Raw genomic sequence first — 19740 nt, 5'->3', positions numbered from 1 at the left:
GTTATTGTTCTGCATTGGGGTAATTACTACAAAATAATAATAAAGACACTCTGTGTCCTTGAGTACAGGCCAGTGACCCCTCTTAGGTACAGTAAGATCCTAGAGAACTAATGATTTTTCTAATCTCAGGAACGTTCAAGCTTTTATCTAATGAGTTTGATGAATACGCACTATGATCTACAGAACCAATAACACATTTAAGGTCACTTTCATAAAAATACCACCTCGTTGTAAGGTTTCTCAGTGTGCTGAGAAGTTTAAGAACTTTCCAAGTTCTTGGACATCCTTTCCTGTCTTCTCCCTAAATATTAACTGTCATGTATCATCAAATCAAGACATCTTTGATTGGAAAACACACCATTCTTTTAGGTGCCACTAAGAAAAACATGATTCCAATTAAACTATGATACAGTTCTTTCTTTTCACTTAAAATTTGTGTTTTATATTTAGTGACAAAACTTTTTTAGTCCTACTAAATGTAATTTTTTTTCTTAGTTATATATGATGCTGTCTCTTCCATGCCTTTCTTTATATACAATATCTTTAATGCTGAATCACAGTATAATCTGTTTGCAGGCATTTGAAAGGGTAATTAAATTTAATGCATGTAATAATAATATTTATAACTCAAATGAAGAGATGACACATAAACAACTGTGATTATCTTTGAGCATGCACAGGCAGTAGCAATTGTAAAATGCACCTCAATGTCAGAGACACTAATATGTGGAAGGAAAAAAGTTCATCTTCGAGCTGATGAAATATGTTATTATGAGGGAATTTACTTATACTCCAATATAATATTGTCCTGCCAGAAATCCAGGGCATCCCATTTAATAGGCCTCCCTTGATGCAAGGGATTCTAACAACTAACTCAAGTTCATCTCTCAGAATATTTATTCAATATTTTTTAAAAATACTTTCAAATTGATACTAGAAATCTCTAAAGTAGCAACAAAGATAGGAAGAAAAGGGAAATATTTAGCCTTTTCTGGTAGCTTATTTTTGAGTATGAGATGATAAAGATACTCTCACACATCTAGGTCAATTGAACTGTAAATGGCTGTACTCTTTCAAACTTCTTCTTTTATTTCCAGCAAATTAAAACGATTGAAAGATACATGAGACGCCTGGAGTTTCACATTAGTAAGGTAATCAAACTTCCTGTTGTCTTCACCTGTTTTTCAGTTCTCTCTCACTGATCGATAGACCTTTGGCCAGAGCATAACATCTGGTCTATGGAGAATTTGTTATCGAATTGAGTTCTAAGCTGGTTAGCAAGTAAGTCTTACAAAAGGCAGTAAAGATACTGAATAAATGAGATTGGGAAGCCTAGTAATTTGCACAGCTATGACTCGACTTCGGTTCGATAGAAGCGACTAAGAACTCCCCATGTAGTAGTGCACAGCATGCCTGGTGGAGGGCCGACTGTCTCGGGATGGTCTGGTGAGAGATAAGACTGAACCACATTGACCCTACAAAAAACGTCATGCTTCCCTAACTTCACATTCTGGTCCACAAGCAACATGGTACCCCATAAACGTCTCCATGAAGGCTTTGAAAGCACTTAAAGACAGCTCCTTAAATCTTTCTCAAGTTCTTAATTCCTTCTCTTCTTTACATGGCATGGTTTCCAGGTACCTTTTCATCTTCAGTGCCCCGCCTGGACATGCACCAGTTTGTCAGGGTCCCTGACGTCCAGCCTTGAGACCCACAGATAGCTCATGGATGGTCCAGCAAGCCTAGAGAGGAGCAGGACTATCGCCCCTTGTTCTGAACACAGGAGATACTGGTACAAGCTAAAAAAGTTCCTCTTTGGGAGCAGCTAAATCACACCAGTTGCAATTCCTGTTCCCATCCACACCAATCAGCCTCTCTTCCAGGTGGAGAGACTGGAGGGTCTAGCAGATCTCTCCACTGGGAGTCAGCTGCCTCAGTTCTAGTCGCAGCTCTGCCACGTATTTACTGAGCTATACCGTCTATGTGGACCTTGGGTTTCCACTCTGTGAAGTGGGACTGGGAGGTGAATGTATTCCATCTTGATGATCCTAAAAATCCTTTCCTTTTAAAATTCTATGATGAGTTTGTATGTATATGCTACACTCCCACTTTGAAAGATACCTGTTACTTAGGCAAATCTGAACTTTCTCCTGTTTCTGTTAAATCCAATAAAGAAAACAATGACATCCATTAGAAGGTATCTATGTGGCAGGCAAGCTTTGACAAGTTACTCTGTTTAGTTTGAAAAACAGCAAGAAAACAAAGTCAGTATTTATCCATCTGTGTTCATCATTGTTAGATATGGCAATCCCGGTGGTTATTAAAGGTTGTTAGCGCTCCCTTTGCAGCACCACATATACACAATGCCGAACAAATTATATTTAATTGAATGAGTCAGTTAATTTATTTGATGAGAGCCACTGCTATAGGTAACACAGATGCTTGCCTACAGATGGGCTAGTGTCTGCTCATCTGCTCAGATATATGCATAGTTATCCTTTATCCTAAAGTTTAACTCCATTGGCTAAGATAGGTTAATATTTAATGAAAGCAAAGATTCAACTTTTCTTTAAATGCAAAGTAATATACGAAGTCTTTAGGGCTAAAGCAATGGTCGAGAGAGCAGTTTCCTTGTGGAGGGGATTATTATCTCAGAGACTCTGGCATCTTCAGTGGTGGACAAAGGGTTGAGGACCATCTCCCAGGAAACCATTGTTGCAGGATCTCGAACAGAGAGGCGGGACGCTGAGGCTATAAGCAAGAAACAGCGTTTATTGATGCTGGCAATGGCTCAGCGGATTTTTATCCAAAAGCTGAGCCCTGATTGTAACATGGGGAGCAGTTTCATACAATCTTGTACTTCCACATTCCTACACAGCTATCGATATTCCATATAAGGAAGTAGAACATAAGGAGAACATTAATTGACCGCCAAACTATAAAGAAACCCGCTTAATCATTTAAGTGGGTTTTTGGATTGCCGCATCAGCCGCAGAGTCCTGGGATGGGGGCCGCAGTCAGGAACTAACTCGTTCGAGCAGGAAATGGTCAGGCATGGTCAGCCTGCCACACCATAGAGGTGACATCGCCTGGCAGGCACTGAAAGAGTTATCGGCTTTCGTGTTTCTAAAAGTTTTATGGGGCACCTCCCACATCAGAACAATTTGCAATGTTTATTTAAAATTTCAGATTTCTGGCCCAGCCCTAATCCACTGAATCAGCATCTCAGAGTGGGGTCTGGGCACCAGCATTAACAAGCTCACCAGGTGTATTTTAGCTTAGTTTCAAAGTATAGAAACCACCCTCTATGCCAATCACCAACCAAAAGCTATTATCAGTGGATATGCCACCACTTGAGCCTTAGACCACCCTGTTAATCAGAGACAAATCCATTGACCCCAAAGATGAGACTCTTCTTTCCCTGGTTTGGCAGTTCCTCTCAGCAAAGTGAAATGAATTGTTGAACTAAAGAGCAACAAAGAACCCTTTAACCAAGAGAATAATTTTCAGTCTCTTTAATGTTCATATTCTAAGCTAAGTACGATCATCATCTGTATAGAGGAAGCAACGATGGGAAATTATCCAGCTCTGACAGGTAGTAGTGATGCTATTCAGTGAGCAGCCAAAAATTCGCCTTCAGAACAAAAAGGGAATCTTAACCTCTGCAATGCAGTCTTCATCCACACCTTCTTCTGGGTTTTACAGTTTAAGCCTCCTTTTTGAGGAAACAAATTTTGTATTGAAATGAAAACTTCATGTAGTTCTAGGTAGGTAACTGCCTCCCAGCAGTCATGGGTTTCAACTGCTTCTGCTAATGCTTGATGATGTTGTCCTTTTTATCTGCCTGAAAATTCCTGTAGTTAACTGTGGCAAGTGCTTTGATAACTGATGGCAGTACAAGACTGCAGAGATAAACATCATCAAGAATAACTTTAGAACAGGTTTTCTCAACTTCGGCACTATTGATATATAGAGATGATTCATTGTTGTCAGGGGACCATCCTCTGCATTATAGAAGTTTAGCAGTATCCCTGGCCTCTACCTACTAAATGCCAGTAGCACCTCCCGGCAGTGACACTGAAAAATGTCTCCAGATATTGCCAAATGTCTCCTGGGTGTCAAAATATTGTTGGTTGATCAAGAATCACTGCTTGAGAAACAATAAGTGATAATCGGACTTCTACAGAGTGCGATCAGTCATCATTTGCAAAGGATAGAAGCATAAATGTAGAGGTAAAAGGGGGAGAGTGTTCATTTCTATTGCTTCTATCTATTTTTTAAATTGTGTTATAATTTACATACAAAAACTATCACAATTCTTAAGTGTTCAGTTTGATAAGTTTTGACAATTGTGCCTCTCACCCTAATTGTAAGAGTAACCTCATTTCATTTCCTCTTTATCGTTGAGCCAAGCAAAACGTCACAAAAATCATTTTTGGTAAATAGCTTCAAGTTCTTTCTTAAGGAAAAAATACTAAATCTGTATGTGTGAATATCACTTTGTGACACTATCTCTTAAAATACAGTGATAATAGGTTCATACACTATGTTTTCACCTTGGCGTGAAACTGTATGAACTCTTCCAGTATGTGTTGCATATATCGGAGGTTCCCATACTTGTCTCACACAATCCACCCGTGTTTGGTTCATTTTCCTCTTATGCAATTGGAAAAGAAGGCTCAGAGCAAAATCTGTTTTGAAGTGGTAAGTGGATCATAGTGGCTAAAACAAAAGTGGTAGGTTTCTGCCTGAAAGGATGACTCTTCTCCAAGAGTCTCCTCATTGAGGTCAGGAAGAGAGTGTCTTCAGCACTTAACAGTGACCTGTGCAGCTTCTTTCAAGTGTGATCATTACTTACCTCCCTTGTGTTCCGTGTTTGATCCTGGCAGGTCGATGAGCTCTATGAAGCTTATTGTATCCAAAGACGCCTCCAAGATGGTGCCAACAAAATGAAGCAAGCCTTTGCAATGTCCCCTGCCAGCAAGGCCGCCCGGGAGAGTCTCTCAGAGGTCCACCGGAGCTACAAAGAATACACAGAGGTATGTGCTCACCTGCTCAGCTCCCCGGCCCCATCTGGACTGCTCTGAATGTGGGTAACTGCCAGGAACAAAAAATGGCAAACTGTGACTTCATTCTGCTCTTCAGAGAGATACATTTTACTATTTGCTTTTCTTGCTTTTTCTTTTTCTTTTCTTTCTTTTTCTTTATTTTATTTTATTTTATTTTATTTTTTTGAGGCTGTCAGTAGAATTGTTTAAAATGACTCTTGGGTGGTTCGTAGGTTGTATTTTTCTTAGAGCCTTCACTGGACACCAGAGGATATGCCTTTGTTAGTCCCTGAGAGTCCCCTGTCGGGCAGTCGTCCCTGGTGCCTTATAATAAGCCTGTTCACGCACTTGTAAAACCACAAGATGTTAGTCGTTATGAAGCCATTCACTGACCAAGCCTCAAAGTTCTGCACATGCCTCCCACTGCCCCGTGCAGTCTCTGCACAAGAGGAGTGCAAATGCTTGTCGAAAATTTCAGTGAATGACTAAGTCACAGTGCACTGGTTTTTATCATTTAAATGTACCTCCAGATTCTCTGGTATACAGGCTCATCGAGCTTTGTCCCTGGAAGTTAAACAGACGGTGCGGTTAATATCACCCTGGATGTCGGGTGTCACTAACCGTCCTGCCTACAATTAGTATATTGTTAAGAAATTTCCCTTCTGTCTTCAAGGAGAAGAGACAAAGAACACTGAGCTGTCCTAGTTAATACTGTCTCCTGGGCCCAAACACGTGACAGAGGGAGGCCTCTGCTTCTCCCAGCGTCACCCGATACCATTGTCTTTGATGAAATGACTGAATTATTAAAGCAGCACTTCTCACTATCCCACGAGTCGCTGTTCAGAGGTCAAATTTCATGAGTGAAATCATGGGCCTGATGGGGGTCTGCTGGACAATTCCCAGAGCTAGACATCTGTCTCAGCCCTGGGCTTGGCGGTAGGGGTAGAGGTGGGGTGGGGTGGGGGCAGTGAGGTTCTTGGGTAACTCCTACAGAATTGCTTCGTATGTACACTCCAGCCCTGCATATTGCCTATGCCAAGTGTGTCTCTTTTAGTGGGCTAAAACCGGGCTTCTTACCTAAGCGCCCCTTACAGAATAATGCTTTTTAAATGCAGAAAATAAAACACATAGGAATTCAAAGGAAACAAATATTGAAATATAATTACTATATTATCAGTATAGTTATCAAGATATAAAAATCAAATGTATCATGATATGCTACTATGCTGCTGTTTTATTAACACATCAAATTAAATGATAAGATCTAGCGGTGGCACTAGTTATTTGAAATAGTGAAATTCAAAGGAGTGAAAAAGATCAATGATTTTTCAAGGTATGTGCAAAAAATGATGTGACATAAACATATATGTCATTTCCGTCAGTGTCAAAGTCACAGGTACTAGTAATACTGCTGAGGTTTGTTTTCTACCTTCATGACACATGCACATGTTAAATTTTAGAGGTTAGTGGAAATAATGTGATTTTCTTTTTTCTCCACCCAAGTTGATGGACCCAAAGGTTGAGAACCTCTGGCTTAGAAGCAGCCCTAGTTCATGAGACCTCATTTCTACTCTCTCTGAAACCAAAAGAGCAATCAACAAGTATAGAGACTATTCACAGTCCCCAAGCAGATAACTGGCCCCCCGCCTGTGAGACCCGCCTATCCTAGGACATTTGCAAGCCATTTCAGAAGCACCTACCCTTGGTCAAGAGCCAGTCAGGGCATCAGATTTTGCTCACAAATTCAAAGACATAGAATGTGATATCGGCAAGAGTAAAGGCAGCCTTAGCGAAGAAGTCCAGGACTTCTATAGCTTCGTAGCTCGCTTGGCACCCAGTGATTTTGTACCTTCACATAAAAAAGCCAGGATTTTATCACAAAGGACAGATTTTCAGGCAGAATGCTCTGGGTGCCTTTGCAGGTGCAGCAATATTCATCAATGGCTGTGTGGGTAGGGCAGAAGGAAATTCTGACCATGGACGTCCTGAACTAGCTACCCTCTCCTTCCTCTCCACTCTCCCCATTTTTCAGAGACACTGGAAGCAATCCTGACATGCATGATAACATTGTTATTTTTAGGAACTGTCATGCGTTTTTTCACAGAGACTCGCCCAATGCTCTGAGGAGGAAAATTGATTTATAATACTGAGACTTTGTTTCCAAGCTTTGCAGCTGCACAGAGTTCAAACTTCAGGAAATTCCCCCATCTTTGCTAAGCTAGGTGAGGTACTAAGAGCTTTCAGGAGAGAGATCATTTGAAGGAGAGCAGAAGAACAAATAAGAATTAGAACCTCTAGCCTTACAAATTAATCCTGAAATCCTCAACAAATAAAATTCAAGTGAAAGCAGTATCTCTCAGTGCTCACAGAGCTGGCTGTGTCCAGCCCCCGGCCTTGCTGGAGGCTGACTACTGTGGGAGAAGCCTGCAAACGCTGCCCCCACCGCCGGGCTGGGGACCTCACTGGGACAGCCCCTGGCCACTGCACTTTTCCTTTTGATTTCTGTCTGATTGCTCAGGTCCTCAGCTACTGAGGAAGTAGGATGGGACTAGTTACATATCTAATCACAAGCATGGATGGCGTCGCTCCTTCTTCCTCTACTGTTCCACACTGGAGTGAGGCGAGGCGTCTGGTCAGACCCGGGAATCATTCTGCCGTCCTGTGGCGTTGCAGCAGGGACTCTGCCTCGTTCGCTTTGCATAGAATCGAGCCCCCGTGCTCTTTTTTGCCCCAAATTTTCATTAAGAAAAACTTCAAACCTACAGATAAGTCAAGACTAGTGTATTGAATTAACACCATATACTTTCGCCTAGGCTTAACAAGTAACATTTTGCCACATTCTCTTTCTCTCTCTCTCATAAGCTCATTTTTTTTCTTCTATTTTTGCTGAGTCATCTGACAGTAACTGGTAGATGTCAGTGCCATTCCACCCCCCCTAAACATTTTCACACAGATCTCTTAATGGTAACCTATGTAACAAAGTATGTCCCCTGCATAACCACATGCCACATCACAACTAAGAAAATTAACTCATCGTATAGAATTACCTAATACCCTGTGTGTTTTCAAATTTTCCCTATTTGTCTCATAACAATGTAATTTATTTACTTGTTTTTCAAATCAGGAAGTAATCCACGTTAACACATTTCATTTGGTTGTCTCTTTAGTCTCTCTTATCTGGAATTTTTCCACGATATTGCTTTTTTGTAGAATCCAGGACAGATCTTATAGACTATTCCACATTCTGGATTCATCTGTTTATCATATAATTTAACTTGTTCTATGCTCTGAGTTTCCTGTACACTAGAAGACTTGCTTATTACTTACATCTAGGTTAAACATTTTGTCAGTGCTTCACAGGCAGTGCTGTGTAGCTCACTGCAAACAGGTAAATGTTGTTCAGGCTGTGAGAACGTCATGTGCTTTGAGCTCTTGTGTGAAAGAAGCCTAACTCTAATGCTCGTCTCCTGCACCCTTCGCAGAATATGTGCACCATCGAAGCGGAGCTGGAGAGTCTGCTGGGGGAGTTCTCCATCAAGATGAAAGGTATTCTTTTCCCCATCAAAGAGAGTGAGGAACCATCCCTTGCAGAGCTCCTGGAAGTTTGGGAGCACACACTATTTTTATTTTCCTTGCAAAGACACTGTACCACCCACTCTCAACCCTCCCCACATGTGGTAATTTATTGGTGCTCCAGAGCCTGCTTGTCCTGGACTTGCCTATGCACTTATAAATTTATGACAGAATCTCAAACACACACCAAAGTGAAGAGAATTGTACAATGACCCGTCATAAGCCCATCACCTAGATTTAATAATTAGCAAGATTTTGTCATATTCGCTTCATCTGTTCTCTGTTTTTCATTTGATGAAATAGAAGTCTTTTTGATAAAACAAAAAGACCCCATATGCTTCAAGACACATCACTTAAAGAACAGGGACATCTTCATTCAGAACCATGACACTGAGTATTACCACATATCACATCTGATAAAAATGAATAGGTCTTTATTATTAGTGCACTTCACTACCAAATTTCCCCAGTTGTCTCAAAAATGCTTTATGCAGTTGGTTTGCTCCGACGGCCTCCAAACAGGGCCCATGCATCGTAATTGGTCATTAGGTGTATCTTTTAGATTTGCTTTCATCAGACCCCGCCCTGTTTCTTTCCTGCCATAGACTTGTAGAAACCGTTGTCTTACAGAACATCCCACTTCCTGCACTTGTCTGTTGGCCCCTTCATGGTGGCATTTAAATTGTTCCTTTACGCTCCATGTTCCCTGTAAACTACCTACAATTTTCCTATTAAACACCTGCAGGACAGTGCATTTTCTTCTTTTCCCCTGGGCCCTTTTGGTGTTTACTCCAAAAAGTACCGATCTGGAAGCATTATCAATTTATACCAAAGCATCTTGCTAAAACTCTGGTTTTAGAAGATGGAGCATCACCCAAGTGTTGTCAGATTTACAACTCAGTGGCCAAGCAGGGCTGTCAAGTAACAGTCATCATAGCAAGTGCATTTTTCTTCTGAGTTTTAGCCCACTTGACAGCAGCAAAAAGGGCTAGTGCTCATGCATATCTTATTCTGAGGTTTTTTAGCAGCTTAATCCCTCAGTTGCTAGTGGGGGTTTAATCACCCTCTCATCTACTTTTTGCAATTAAGAGAGCAGAGACTGGGGACTTTTTTTTTTTTTTCCCTAAGAAGTGCTCAACAGGAAAGCTTCATTTTTGAATGAGTCATCGAACTCTGGAGGAAAATGGTTCTGTCAAGTACTCTGCACGACAGCTGCTCTGAATAAGTAGACCTAGAACAAAACGACCTTGACTCTCAGCCCCCAGATGGTACATTCTGCTCTTTAGCAGATCAGATATTGAACCAGTTTGTTATTCAGGGTTAAATCTCAGTACTTTACCACCGAGGTCGGCATTTGCACTTTTTCGGTTTTTTAGGTACATTCTCTGCAGTTCAGGTCCTCGCCCAAGCCAGTCATTCTAAAACCACACAGGCCCTGCCTTCTTCCCAGCACATCTTGGGGCAGGGGCCCTGGAATATATATATTTTAACTCGCAGGATGATTCTGTCAGCAGCCTGAATCTGGAAAACAAGTGCCCTAAATCAGTGTTCCCTCTCCTGCCCCCTACACTCAGGCCCCATCCGTGCAAACCCACAGTCACAGAGCCTGGATTCCAAGAGCAACTCAGATCACGCACAAAGACTACCTGCCACATTTCCCCCATTTCTGATGCTCACTATTATCAAACACATCAGCTTAGGGTGGGGTGATAAGTTTCCCGTTTTATCGGTGGGAAATGGGCATTCACTGATGTGCCCGAGAAGTCACACCATAGGCTGGAGTCATTTGAAACTGAATTCCAGGGCCCTTGGCTCCTAGTACACCCCGCCACAGCACCGCGTCAGGTCGGAAGTCCTAACAGAGCCAAGCAGACACAAAAAACTGTTGCTCAAAAGACGGTCTTGCCTACGGCAGGGTCCTCTTCCACCTCGCACACAGGCACCCTGGGCGGGGCAGCAGCAGAGGGAGCCCCTGCCCACCAGGTCTGGAACTTCCAGGCTGGTGGCTGGGCCTGAAACAAATTCTCCCTTTTCATTATAGATTTAGCTCACTTCCACTTCCCTAATCTAACACAAAAACTCAGAAACTGCATCTGTGAAGGCTTTCCAGGGTGACACCCTTATGGAAATCTTTGTCTTGTTAAAGGAAAGCCCTCTCACACTGCTGAGAAATCATACATCTTTGCAATTCACTACTTTTGTACTGTTATTCACTCTGGTAAAAATAGCCACCCTGACATATATATTGACATGAACTGAAGATATTTCATAACATTCTCAAACCTGGTAACCCAACTTCCTCCTGCCACACCCTCCACGCTTCCGTTAGTGCCCTTCCCCAACACATGTTTTTGTTGGGCGGAGAGGGAGGTAATGTAATAAAAGACAATTGGCCAAGCACTAGGCTACATCCTGATTGATTGTCCTTGTCCTTAAGTCCCACGCAGTCCACTGGAGAAAATGGATGTATGAGTTAGTGCCTTCTAATTCAGTGGAACAAGTGACCTACTGAGCCAGTAGTGTGACCAGATTGCTATGGAAGCTTGCGAGGAGGTGAAGAGGGGGGAGGGGTGCCACACACCTGTCTAGGGGGAGGAAGGTTTCCAAATGCAACCTTTGAGTTAAAATGAGAGGGACTGTTCTGTCAGATGAACAGGACTGAAAGAGCATTCATCAAAGAGGGAACAGCACATCCAGAAGTGACAGGGAGTCTAGTGAGCCTGAAGGTTTGTTGGGAGAAGAGTGCGGAAAATTTGGGCCAGATTTTGAAGAGCCTCAGATGCCAGGCTAAATAGGGAGAATCAGACCCATGACCTGTTGACCAGGACGGAGGTTAAAAGATGTGATCTCTTAGGGAAAACTGATTCTTCTCCCAATTATTACTTGGTTCAAATAAAGTTCTGGGAGTGTATATAGCCAAAGTCTGTGCTGTCCCCAACAGCCGTCACGGCAAGTCAGGCCTCCAGAGAGGAAAGAACTATCTTCCCTCATAAATCTGCATTGTTTATTCCTGGTCAATAAACCAGTAAGGCCTGTAATGGAAGCTCCTGGCTTGTTCAGCTACAAGGCTGTTTTCCTTGGAGTAGAAAGTGTGACTCTTGGAAAGGAAGATCATTATAGAACTAGGAAAAGTGAGTGTTATTCTGGCAGGAAGGTCCCTAAGCATAGGCATCTGCATACTGTCACATCTGGGCCTTCCAAACAGAGTGGAGGAGCTGTTTTATCTGTGATACGTGTTTGGGGTAAAACATTCAGAAGCCACAGGAAGATGCACCAGGAAAACAAAAGTCCCCTGTCCCCACCACCTCCCCACGCCCAACCCCCACGACGACGGTCTTTGGCGTGGACACAATGACTCGTCATGAGAGTGCAGCAGCAATCACAAAACAGAAACATTAAGCTGTTTCCAACTGTGAGAATCCCAGCAGGCCTCAGACCAAAGCTGGAAAGAAACCCAGCCAGGTTTCAAGGGCACTAGGCTGTAACTATAACTGCCCCAGTGTTAGTTTCAGTTCTGCACCCAGGATCACGTGTGACTTACACGAGCAGATGGAACTTTAGGAAGCAGAGCACCAGAACCATTTCGGTCTTGCCGTCACCATCTGCTACGTTGTTGTTATAATCAGGGTATCAGTGTGACACCACTAAAGCAATTCGAAGGAAGTTTGCCTTATTAACATGGGCCGAGATGCCCAAAAACGTCACTTCCAAGCACTTTTCTCTCATTCGGATAAGTTCTTCAGATATGAAATGTCTGGTAATTTTGAAAGGAAAAAAGGTAAAGCTTCAAAGGATTTTCCCCTTCACTCCCCTTTATCCAGCACTGATACCAGGTCAGTTTTTGTTGTTTGTTTTCATCAGGCTTCTGTTGTCACTGCACAGGTGGATAGGCAGCAGAGGTTTTTAAAGAGCACTTTGGATTTTATTGGAAAACCAGTCCATTATATTTTCTTTCAGAAGTATTAAAAAACAACAACAACTAAATCCTCCAGCAAATAATTAATGAAAATCGGCTTCACTAATTCTGCTCTTATTTCAATAGATCTTTTTAAGTGGCTTGTTATGTTCTAATTATTAGTGAAAACTGGCTCTAGATGGACAGGCCCCCTCGCTGGGAGGCCTGACGAGCTGATGGACTACTGCCATCTGTTGGCAGGTAGTGGCAACAGCAAGTGCTTTTCCAAACCTCTCTGGAGCTTTGCCATCACCTTAACCCTGGCAATGTCTGTCTGACAGGTGGAAAGCCGATTCACTCATCCCACAGTCTCACAACTTAACAGGGCTCTTCATAGAAGGCAAAACACATTATGTGACATCATCTGTATCATCTTTAAGTGGGAAAAATTTTGTGGAAACTAATTTAAAAAACAAAGTACTCAAAGGTCTCAAGTGGCAGCTGGAGGAGGCTTATGCGTGAGGAATCTGAGAACCACGGGGCTGCTTTTCTACCGGCTAATCAAAATTATTTCCTCTTAGGGCAGCTGTAGGAAAAGAGAAGGATTGTTTTGGTCTTCCCAGTTCTGTTTTAACTTTTTTAAAGTGGTACCTTCTCATTTTTTTTAAAATACTAAGAAACATACCGAAAACTAACACCATACATAATCACTCCACTAAGTGCTAACATTTGTTAAAACGGTCATGAATATCCAACCAGCCTTTGTTCTGTGTGGATGCTGCCTGCCAACGTGTGTGGTATTTTTCATGTCTTCTTTCTTCCAATTTAAATAACACAGTATTTGAAAAAAAAATCAAATAAAAATTACTATTTAATATCCAACATTTGACTTTCTCCATAATCCCTTCCAGAGATAATTATTTTTAACATTCTGGTATGTTTCTCTAGACTTCTTTTTCTGTGGATACATTTTTATGTAGTGGAGGTCATATTCTACATAAAGTTTTGTATCCTCCCTCCCTTTTTTCTTAATACATATTACATTATAAATACTATCTCTTATTAAAAGCTCACTCTTAAGATTTGTATTGAATTCTGAACTAGAATTTTTTATCATAAAATATGATGGATTCTTTTCACCAGAAAATGAAAAGTGTAAAAGTTTTTGCCCATTTTTATTAAATTTGTTTTATTCCGTGATTAAAATTTTGTCTCCCAGTCCCTATTAGGATAAAGGGCTTTGCATTGTGATTGGCAAGAAATCGGCTTATTACCATAAAGCGGGGATTACCGATAAACCTCTACTAACAACTTAGTCCCCTGCTTTCATTGCATGCGTGTGACTCACGTGCCTTCCTCCCCACAACTTTATCCATCCTTGGCACACAGTAGGCCTTAAGGAAATATTGTTGAGTGAATACATGCCATTCACTCCACCTGGAGGTATCTTCTCACCTGTGCCTTCATTTCACAGAAGTGAAATTCTGTTGTTTAAATCCTCTCTTCCTCCATGAAACTATCCTACATTAAATGAAATAGAGCTCCTTTGTTTTGTTTTCATTATACAAGTAACAGTCTTAAAAAATTCACAATATAGAAAAAAGTAAAGATCTCTTTTTACTGTCTCTCCACTGCTGTCCTCCCTCACATGTGTCAGTTTGCTATATTTTTTCATATCAATTACATCTTTTAAATGACATGTGCTCAATAAATAGTATCATCACACTCCTGGAGATCTAATTATCATCACTGATTAAGTACCTACTATGGGCCAACGCTGTCTATTGCCCTTACAAACAATCTATGAGGTGGACATTGTTATCTCTATTTGAAAGGTGAAAAAACTGGTGTTAGGTAAGTTATCTAAAGTAGGCTAGCTGATAGATTAAAAAGAAATCAACCTTAGATTTAACTCCACCTTACTGCCTACAGGTCCTTGTCTGTTTCATTCCTATGGACTTTAACCATATTTTGCTACAGATTATGGGTACCAGTAAAGTCTCTCTGAATTTCCAGTCTATTACCACCAAAGCATAGATGCTCACACACTGCGAGCTCTCAATAACTGTATATAGAAAGAAAAAAACAGATGAGACTAGAGTCCCTGAGATGTCCCATGATAGTGGCCATATAGTCTAACAGATGTGTGTTTCCCGCTGCTTTGGATGTCGCACCGGCTCTCAAAATGAGCATGTCCCGTTAGGAACGACTTGCCGACTTGCCGCTTGGTGCAGTAGAGAAGCCCCACCTTCATTTTGGGGATTCAGGTGGTTGTTATTTGGTTGGTTGGTTGGTTGGATTCTGTTTTCTTAATCACTAGTTTTGTGTAATGATAATTCACCTTCAGTGATTTCCTAACACGGTAGGTGGTAGTATTATTAAGCTGGATAAATAGGATAAGACAAACAGAGAAATGAGTGAATTGGGGAGAGGCCAGGGGAATAAGTACATGTGGGAGGCACCTATTAGAAATCACAAATCTTGGCACAGAAAGAAAAACAAGAGAGCAGTTGACTTACACGGGAATATGTTGGGTAAATAAATTAATATCTCTTTCTGGCCCTAATTCTGTGATCCCGGAATCTGCTTGGACCTTAAATCAGCCAAAGGTACCTGCAGCTCTAGACCCCGCCGCACAGACGTCTCTGCCGCAGAAAGCCCCTTTCCACCCCTCACCCGGGAATGTCCTCCCAGCGGCAGCGGACGGAATTCCAACAATAGCTGTTCCCATAGATGGGTCCCCAAAGTACTGCACAAGTTCCCAAAAGTCTGACTTATCCATGTGGATGTGCCGGTATGGGCTTGGGAGGAGGGGCAATGTGTTCGGCACCTCACGCCTGATCTCTTGCTTGCAGGTCTGGCCGGCTTCGCTCGCCTCTGTCCTGGAGATCAGTATGAGGTAAATGCTGCGTCAGGCTGGGCGTTGGAATTGAAGTCTGGAGAGGGAGGGATCAGCTGTTGGTATTTCAAGTCTTAAATTATCTTTCCCTTTTTACATTTTTCATTTTGAAAAAAAAAATAAGCCAATAAGAAAGTTTGGAGATTGATACAAACCTTTCATCTAGACTCACCATTTTTAACATGCCATATTTGCTATGTTGTTGTTGTTGTTTTCCTGAACCATCTTAGAGTAATGTGTAAGCATCATGACCCTTCACCCATTCTTCTTCTAAGAATGTGTCAACAAAAGACCTTCCAAACCTATAGAAAAGTTTTGTAAGTGTTTTTTTGAGCAACACTGGAGGTCATGCGCGGAAGCAAAATCTCAACAGACTGAGACGGTGCTCTGGAGAACAGTTTATTTCATGGGTTAGAATCAAAGGAGAAGACATAAGGAGGGTCTCATGAAATTCACTGGTGAGAGACTAAGAAGGTGGGAGAAAGCAGAGAGAGGAAACCTCTAGGGCTGGATAAAAAACAAGAGGGAGAAACACAGATTTTTACATCGATGGGTACAGGATAGTTAATAGTTAATATTTACAACACATAGGGATGGTGTGTGGGGAATAAGATAACCAGGACAGGATTCCGTGGGCTTGTGCTCTGGTGCCTTTGAGGAGGAATTGCGACAAGAGTGAGCAGAAGGGCACAGTGCGATGACCTTTACTAAAGGAAGCACTCCACATCCCCGCCTCAGAGACGCTGAGCTCTCCCCCTTTCGAAGTCTGTTCCCGTCTCCTCATCTGCTCCACATACCAGCTCACAGGAGATTTGGAAGGGTGGACACTAAGGGGGTGGGGTGAAGCAGGCAGAGGCAGCTGCTGCTTTTGCTTGCCCTCCAATCTCAGTGTTTAGTTGGGAAGGGGAGCGGCGGATCATGTGCCGTTTATCTCTTCTTCCCAGATTTTCATGAAGTATGGCCGGCAGAGGTGGAAACTGAAAGGCAAAATAGAAGTGAATGGCAAGCAGAGCTGGGACGGAGAGGAAGTGGTGTTCCTGCCTCTGATCGCCGGACTGATCTCCATCAAGGTACAGAACTGTCATTGCCGTCTGCTGTCTCTTGGTGCCACAGCTGGATGATCCCGCTGGCAGGAACATTTGCTCGTAACTTCCTCCTGCTGTCCCCTTGTCCCATAGACTCCTCTTTGCACCACAAGTACATGGTGAAGCTGGCCACTCTCATGTTAGAACGGGCAAAGCCAGTGTCAGCTGGGCTTTGGAAATACCCACCTCTGAAGTTAGCTGTGATTCTGAAGTTAGCTGTGTCCTCTCTGCTGTCCTCTAACGCCTTTTCTTCTTGCTCTTTGACTAGGTCACAGAGGTCAAAGGGCTGGCAACCCACCTCCTGGTTGGCAGTGTGACCTGTGAGACCAAAGAGCTGTTTGCAGCCCGGCCTCAAGTGCTGGCTGTTGACATCAATGACCTTGGCACCGTCAAACTGAACCTGGAAATCGCTTGGTAGTAAGTTCCTCTTTTTGACTTCGTCATATAGAAATATGTGCTATGGGCGAGTGCTGTTCAGAGGTGGTACGTGGACCATCGGATTATCCAGGGAATTTGTTCCAGAAGCTGGCTCTCAGGCTCCACCCCAAACATTCTATGTCAGCATCGCTCAGGGCCCAGGAATCTTTTTAACGAGCTCTCCTGTGAGGTTCACACACGCTAACATGGGAGAAGCCTCTGTCTTAGCACTTTTCTCCTCTTCTATATCCCATTTTATAATATTTTATTCTGCCTCCTTCCCTCTTTCTCTGCCTTTAAATATGTATGAGGAAATATGTCTTTCAAATAAACCCATTTGGAAGAAAATGACTGTCCAATATGAGAGATTTTGACTTCAGAAAGATCCTGATTCTCGACGTGGTGTTTTAGTTGCTTATGTTTTCATCTCCTGTACTCTTCACCACTCTGGGAAATTTTGAATATCTTTAGTCCCTCCACACTCTATTTACTAAAATAGAATTCTTCCAAAGAACAGAAAATACATTTCGTCAAACCGATGAACTTAAAAGGTGGTTTTCCACGTCGCTCCGCGAGGAAGGCCGTCTGCGTTACTAAACACGCACGCCGCTTTCACGTGGCATTCTGCCTTGGCTGCGTCACCAGGTCACCGCGATGTGTCGTGTGTTAGCATCCAGCGCCTCCTGTACAACACGGAGGGCCAGGGCAGGACACAGAGGAGGCCCTGCCGCCTGTCACTGAATCAGCGTCGGCACTTTTTGCCCAGCCCTCTTCCTAATCTGTGCTCAGGGGTGTCTCAAACGCAGCTTCGTCTTGCTGGATGAACCAGATGGCATGACGATAAGTGGCGTCAATGTGGACAGACCAATTTTCTACTCTCAATCGCGGAAGAGGCTGTGTCAACTAAAATGAACGATACTCTATTTTTGAGTGTTTTCTTTAGAACCGAACAATAATCTATTGTTAATAATCTCTTGTATTGTTAAAGTGTCTATGCCCATTAAGCTCAAAGAATTTTTACAGACTTTTTCACTATCTGTGTTGGCAGGTACTAATATGTTTATGTTTCTAATGCTGATGAGAAAAAGACATACCCAGGTATATAAATAAATTGTGCTTAAAGCCGTGGTGATAACCTGTGGTTCCCTGCGTGGGTCTTAGACTCAGTTTTCTACTCTACTTTTTTTTCTCTTGGTTTATTTTCTGAAAACCAACTTGGTCAGTTAAAGTTTGCTTTAGTCAAATGCGGTGCTTCCCTGGCCTGCGATCTGGCGACTGTAGGTGACTTTCATGTGTCTTCACTGGGACTTGTTTTCCAGCCCATTTGACGTGGAGGACGTGACCACATCCTCGGGCACTGGGAACAAGGCGGCGGCCCTCCAGAGGAGGATGTCCATATACAGCCAGGGCACCCCGGAAACGCCCACCTTCAAAGATCACTCTTTCTTCGTAAGTGCAGTGGGATTTCTGGAGTAGAGACATGAGCTTGTGAAAGTGCTTGCGCCCATATTTGCAGTGCTCGACATACAACATTAGAGATTCTCCATAACTCCTGATAATGTTATTCTTAAAGTTCACCCTGGTCAAGCAGTGATCAAGGAAGTTGCACTCCAAAATACCTTTGGCTGCATGCGCATGGGGGGGGGGGTGAACCTCTGTCTTTCCTCTCCCTCACCTACTTCACCTGTCGCTTCAGTAATGACACATAGGCTTCTCTGAACATTCTTTGAGATCAGCCTTTTAAAGCAGTGGATGTTCTAATCGGAAACGCTTGCTTAAAAGCTAACACAACGCGGTAACCTGATGCTTTCCACTAACGCTTTCCCCCCTTGCTTTGACTTCTGAAGAGATGGTTGCTCCCTTCACCAGACAAGCCCCGGCTGTCTGTCTTGAGTGCCTTGCAAGACACTTACTTTGCCAAGCTGCACCGCAGCCACTCTTCCAGTGACCTGCCCTCCCTCAGGCTGAGACCCAAGGCCGTGCTAGAGTTTTATGTGAGTGTGGGTGTCTTGCCTGCTGTGATGTGGCTTCCGGGGCCTGCAGCATGAGTGCCCTGGCATGTCTCCTGTTTTACCTTCTTCCCTGTCTTGCCCACCGGGTTGGTGACCGCTGTCCTGTCCCCGAGCTGGGAAACTTAGTCCTGCATGCAGCTCAGTTGGAGGAGCCACTTGTTCTTCTCTTCCAATGACCCCTAATCTGTGCTGTGATTTTTCTCCACTGTGGCAAAGATATCCATGGTAACAAGATTTTCATTTTTAAAAAATACAATTACACTTAAGGTCAAAGAAGATTTTATTTCACGAGATAAACTAGTTTATCACTGATATCAGTCTTTATGCACAGTTTTTGTTTTCAAAAATGGCATTTGAAGAACTCAAAAGGATTTAAACCAATTTTACTAGAGCTGTTTTTATTCAAAGAGGTTCTTTGTCTTAGTTTATTGTCGAGTTTATGCTACCTTAGTAAAAGAAACTCTTTAATTCACTGTCAGGAATGCAATAGGTAACCTCCATTATATGTGTCATACATAATGTCACAAGAGAACACACACACACACACACACACACACACACACACACCATATACATACGTGGAATAATCTGCTCTTTACAGATATATGAAAATAATCTTTGAATATCCAGAGAGTAAAAGTTTTCCAATTAATAATAATAATTTCCTATTAGTCATTGAATTAAAAAAAAAAAAAACAGGTAAAAAGGATCAGGTAAAACTCTAGTGGAGTTTCCAAGGGGAATGGGAAGACTACAGGGAAAATATACATGAAAACACATACCAAAACCCAGCCCAGCTGACCAGTCGTGT

The 19740-nt window shown here is 42.6% G+C and overlaps 1 protein-coding gene across 9 annotated transcripts in view; it reads left to right on the top strand.

Annotated features, from left to right (window-relative positions):
• RIPOR2 (RHO family interacting cell polarization regulator 2) overlaps positions 1 to 19740 on the top strand; it is a 167976-nt gene that overhangs the window by 122237 nt on the left and 25999 nt on the right. For 8 of the 9 annotated variants that reach the window (XR_001596404.2, XM_016140880.2, XM_016140879.2 and 5 more), the window contains 7 exons: positions 1098 to 1151; positions 4890 to 5039; positions 8531 to 8594; positions 15372 to 15415; positions 16360 to 16485; positions 16769 to 16917; positions 18237 to 18366. Coding sequence is in view for 8 of the 9 variants with exons in the window: in XM_016140880.2 (XP_015996366.2) it covers positions 1098 to 1151; positions 4890 to 5039; positions 8531 to 8594; positions 15372 to 15415; positions 16360 to 16485; positions 16769 to 16917; positions 18237 to 18366 (717 nt within the window). In the remaining variant the exon portion in view is untranslated. Of the gene's footprint in view, positions 1 to 1097; positions 1152 to 4889; positions 5040 to 8530; positions 8595 to 15371; positions 15416 to 16359; positions 16486 to 16768; positions 16918 to 18236; positions 18367 to 18764; positions 18912 to 19740 lie in introns of all 9 variants that reach the window. The other variant, XM_016140887.2, reaches the window with a different exon arrangement.

This window comes from Rousettus aegyptiacus, unplaced genomic scaffold (genome assembly GCF_014176215.1).
Source record: "Rousettus aegyptiacus isolate mRouAeg1 unplaced genomic scaffold, mRouAeg1.p scaffold_m13_p_17, whole genome shotgun sequence".
NCBI classification, from domain to species: domain Eukaryota; kingdom Metazoa; phylum Chordata; class Mammalia; order Chiroptera; family Pteropodidae; genus Rousettus; species Rousettus aegyptiacus.
The sequence above is the reverse complement of the archived record's forward strand: the minus strand, read 5'-3'. Positions and strand labels throughout refer to the sequence as shown.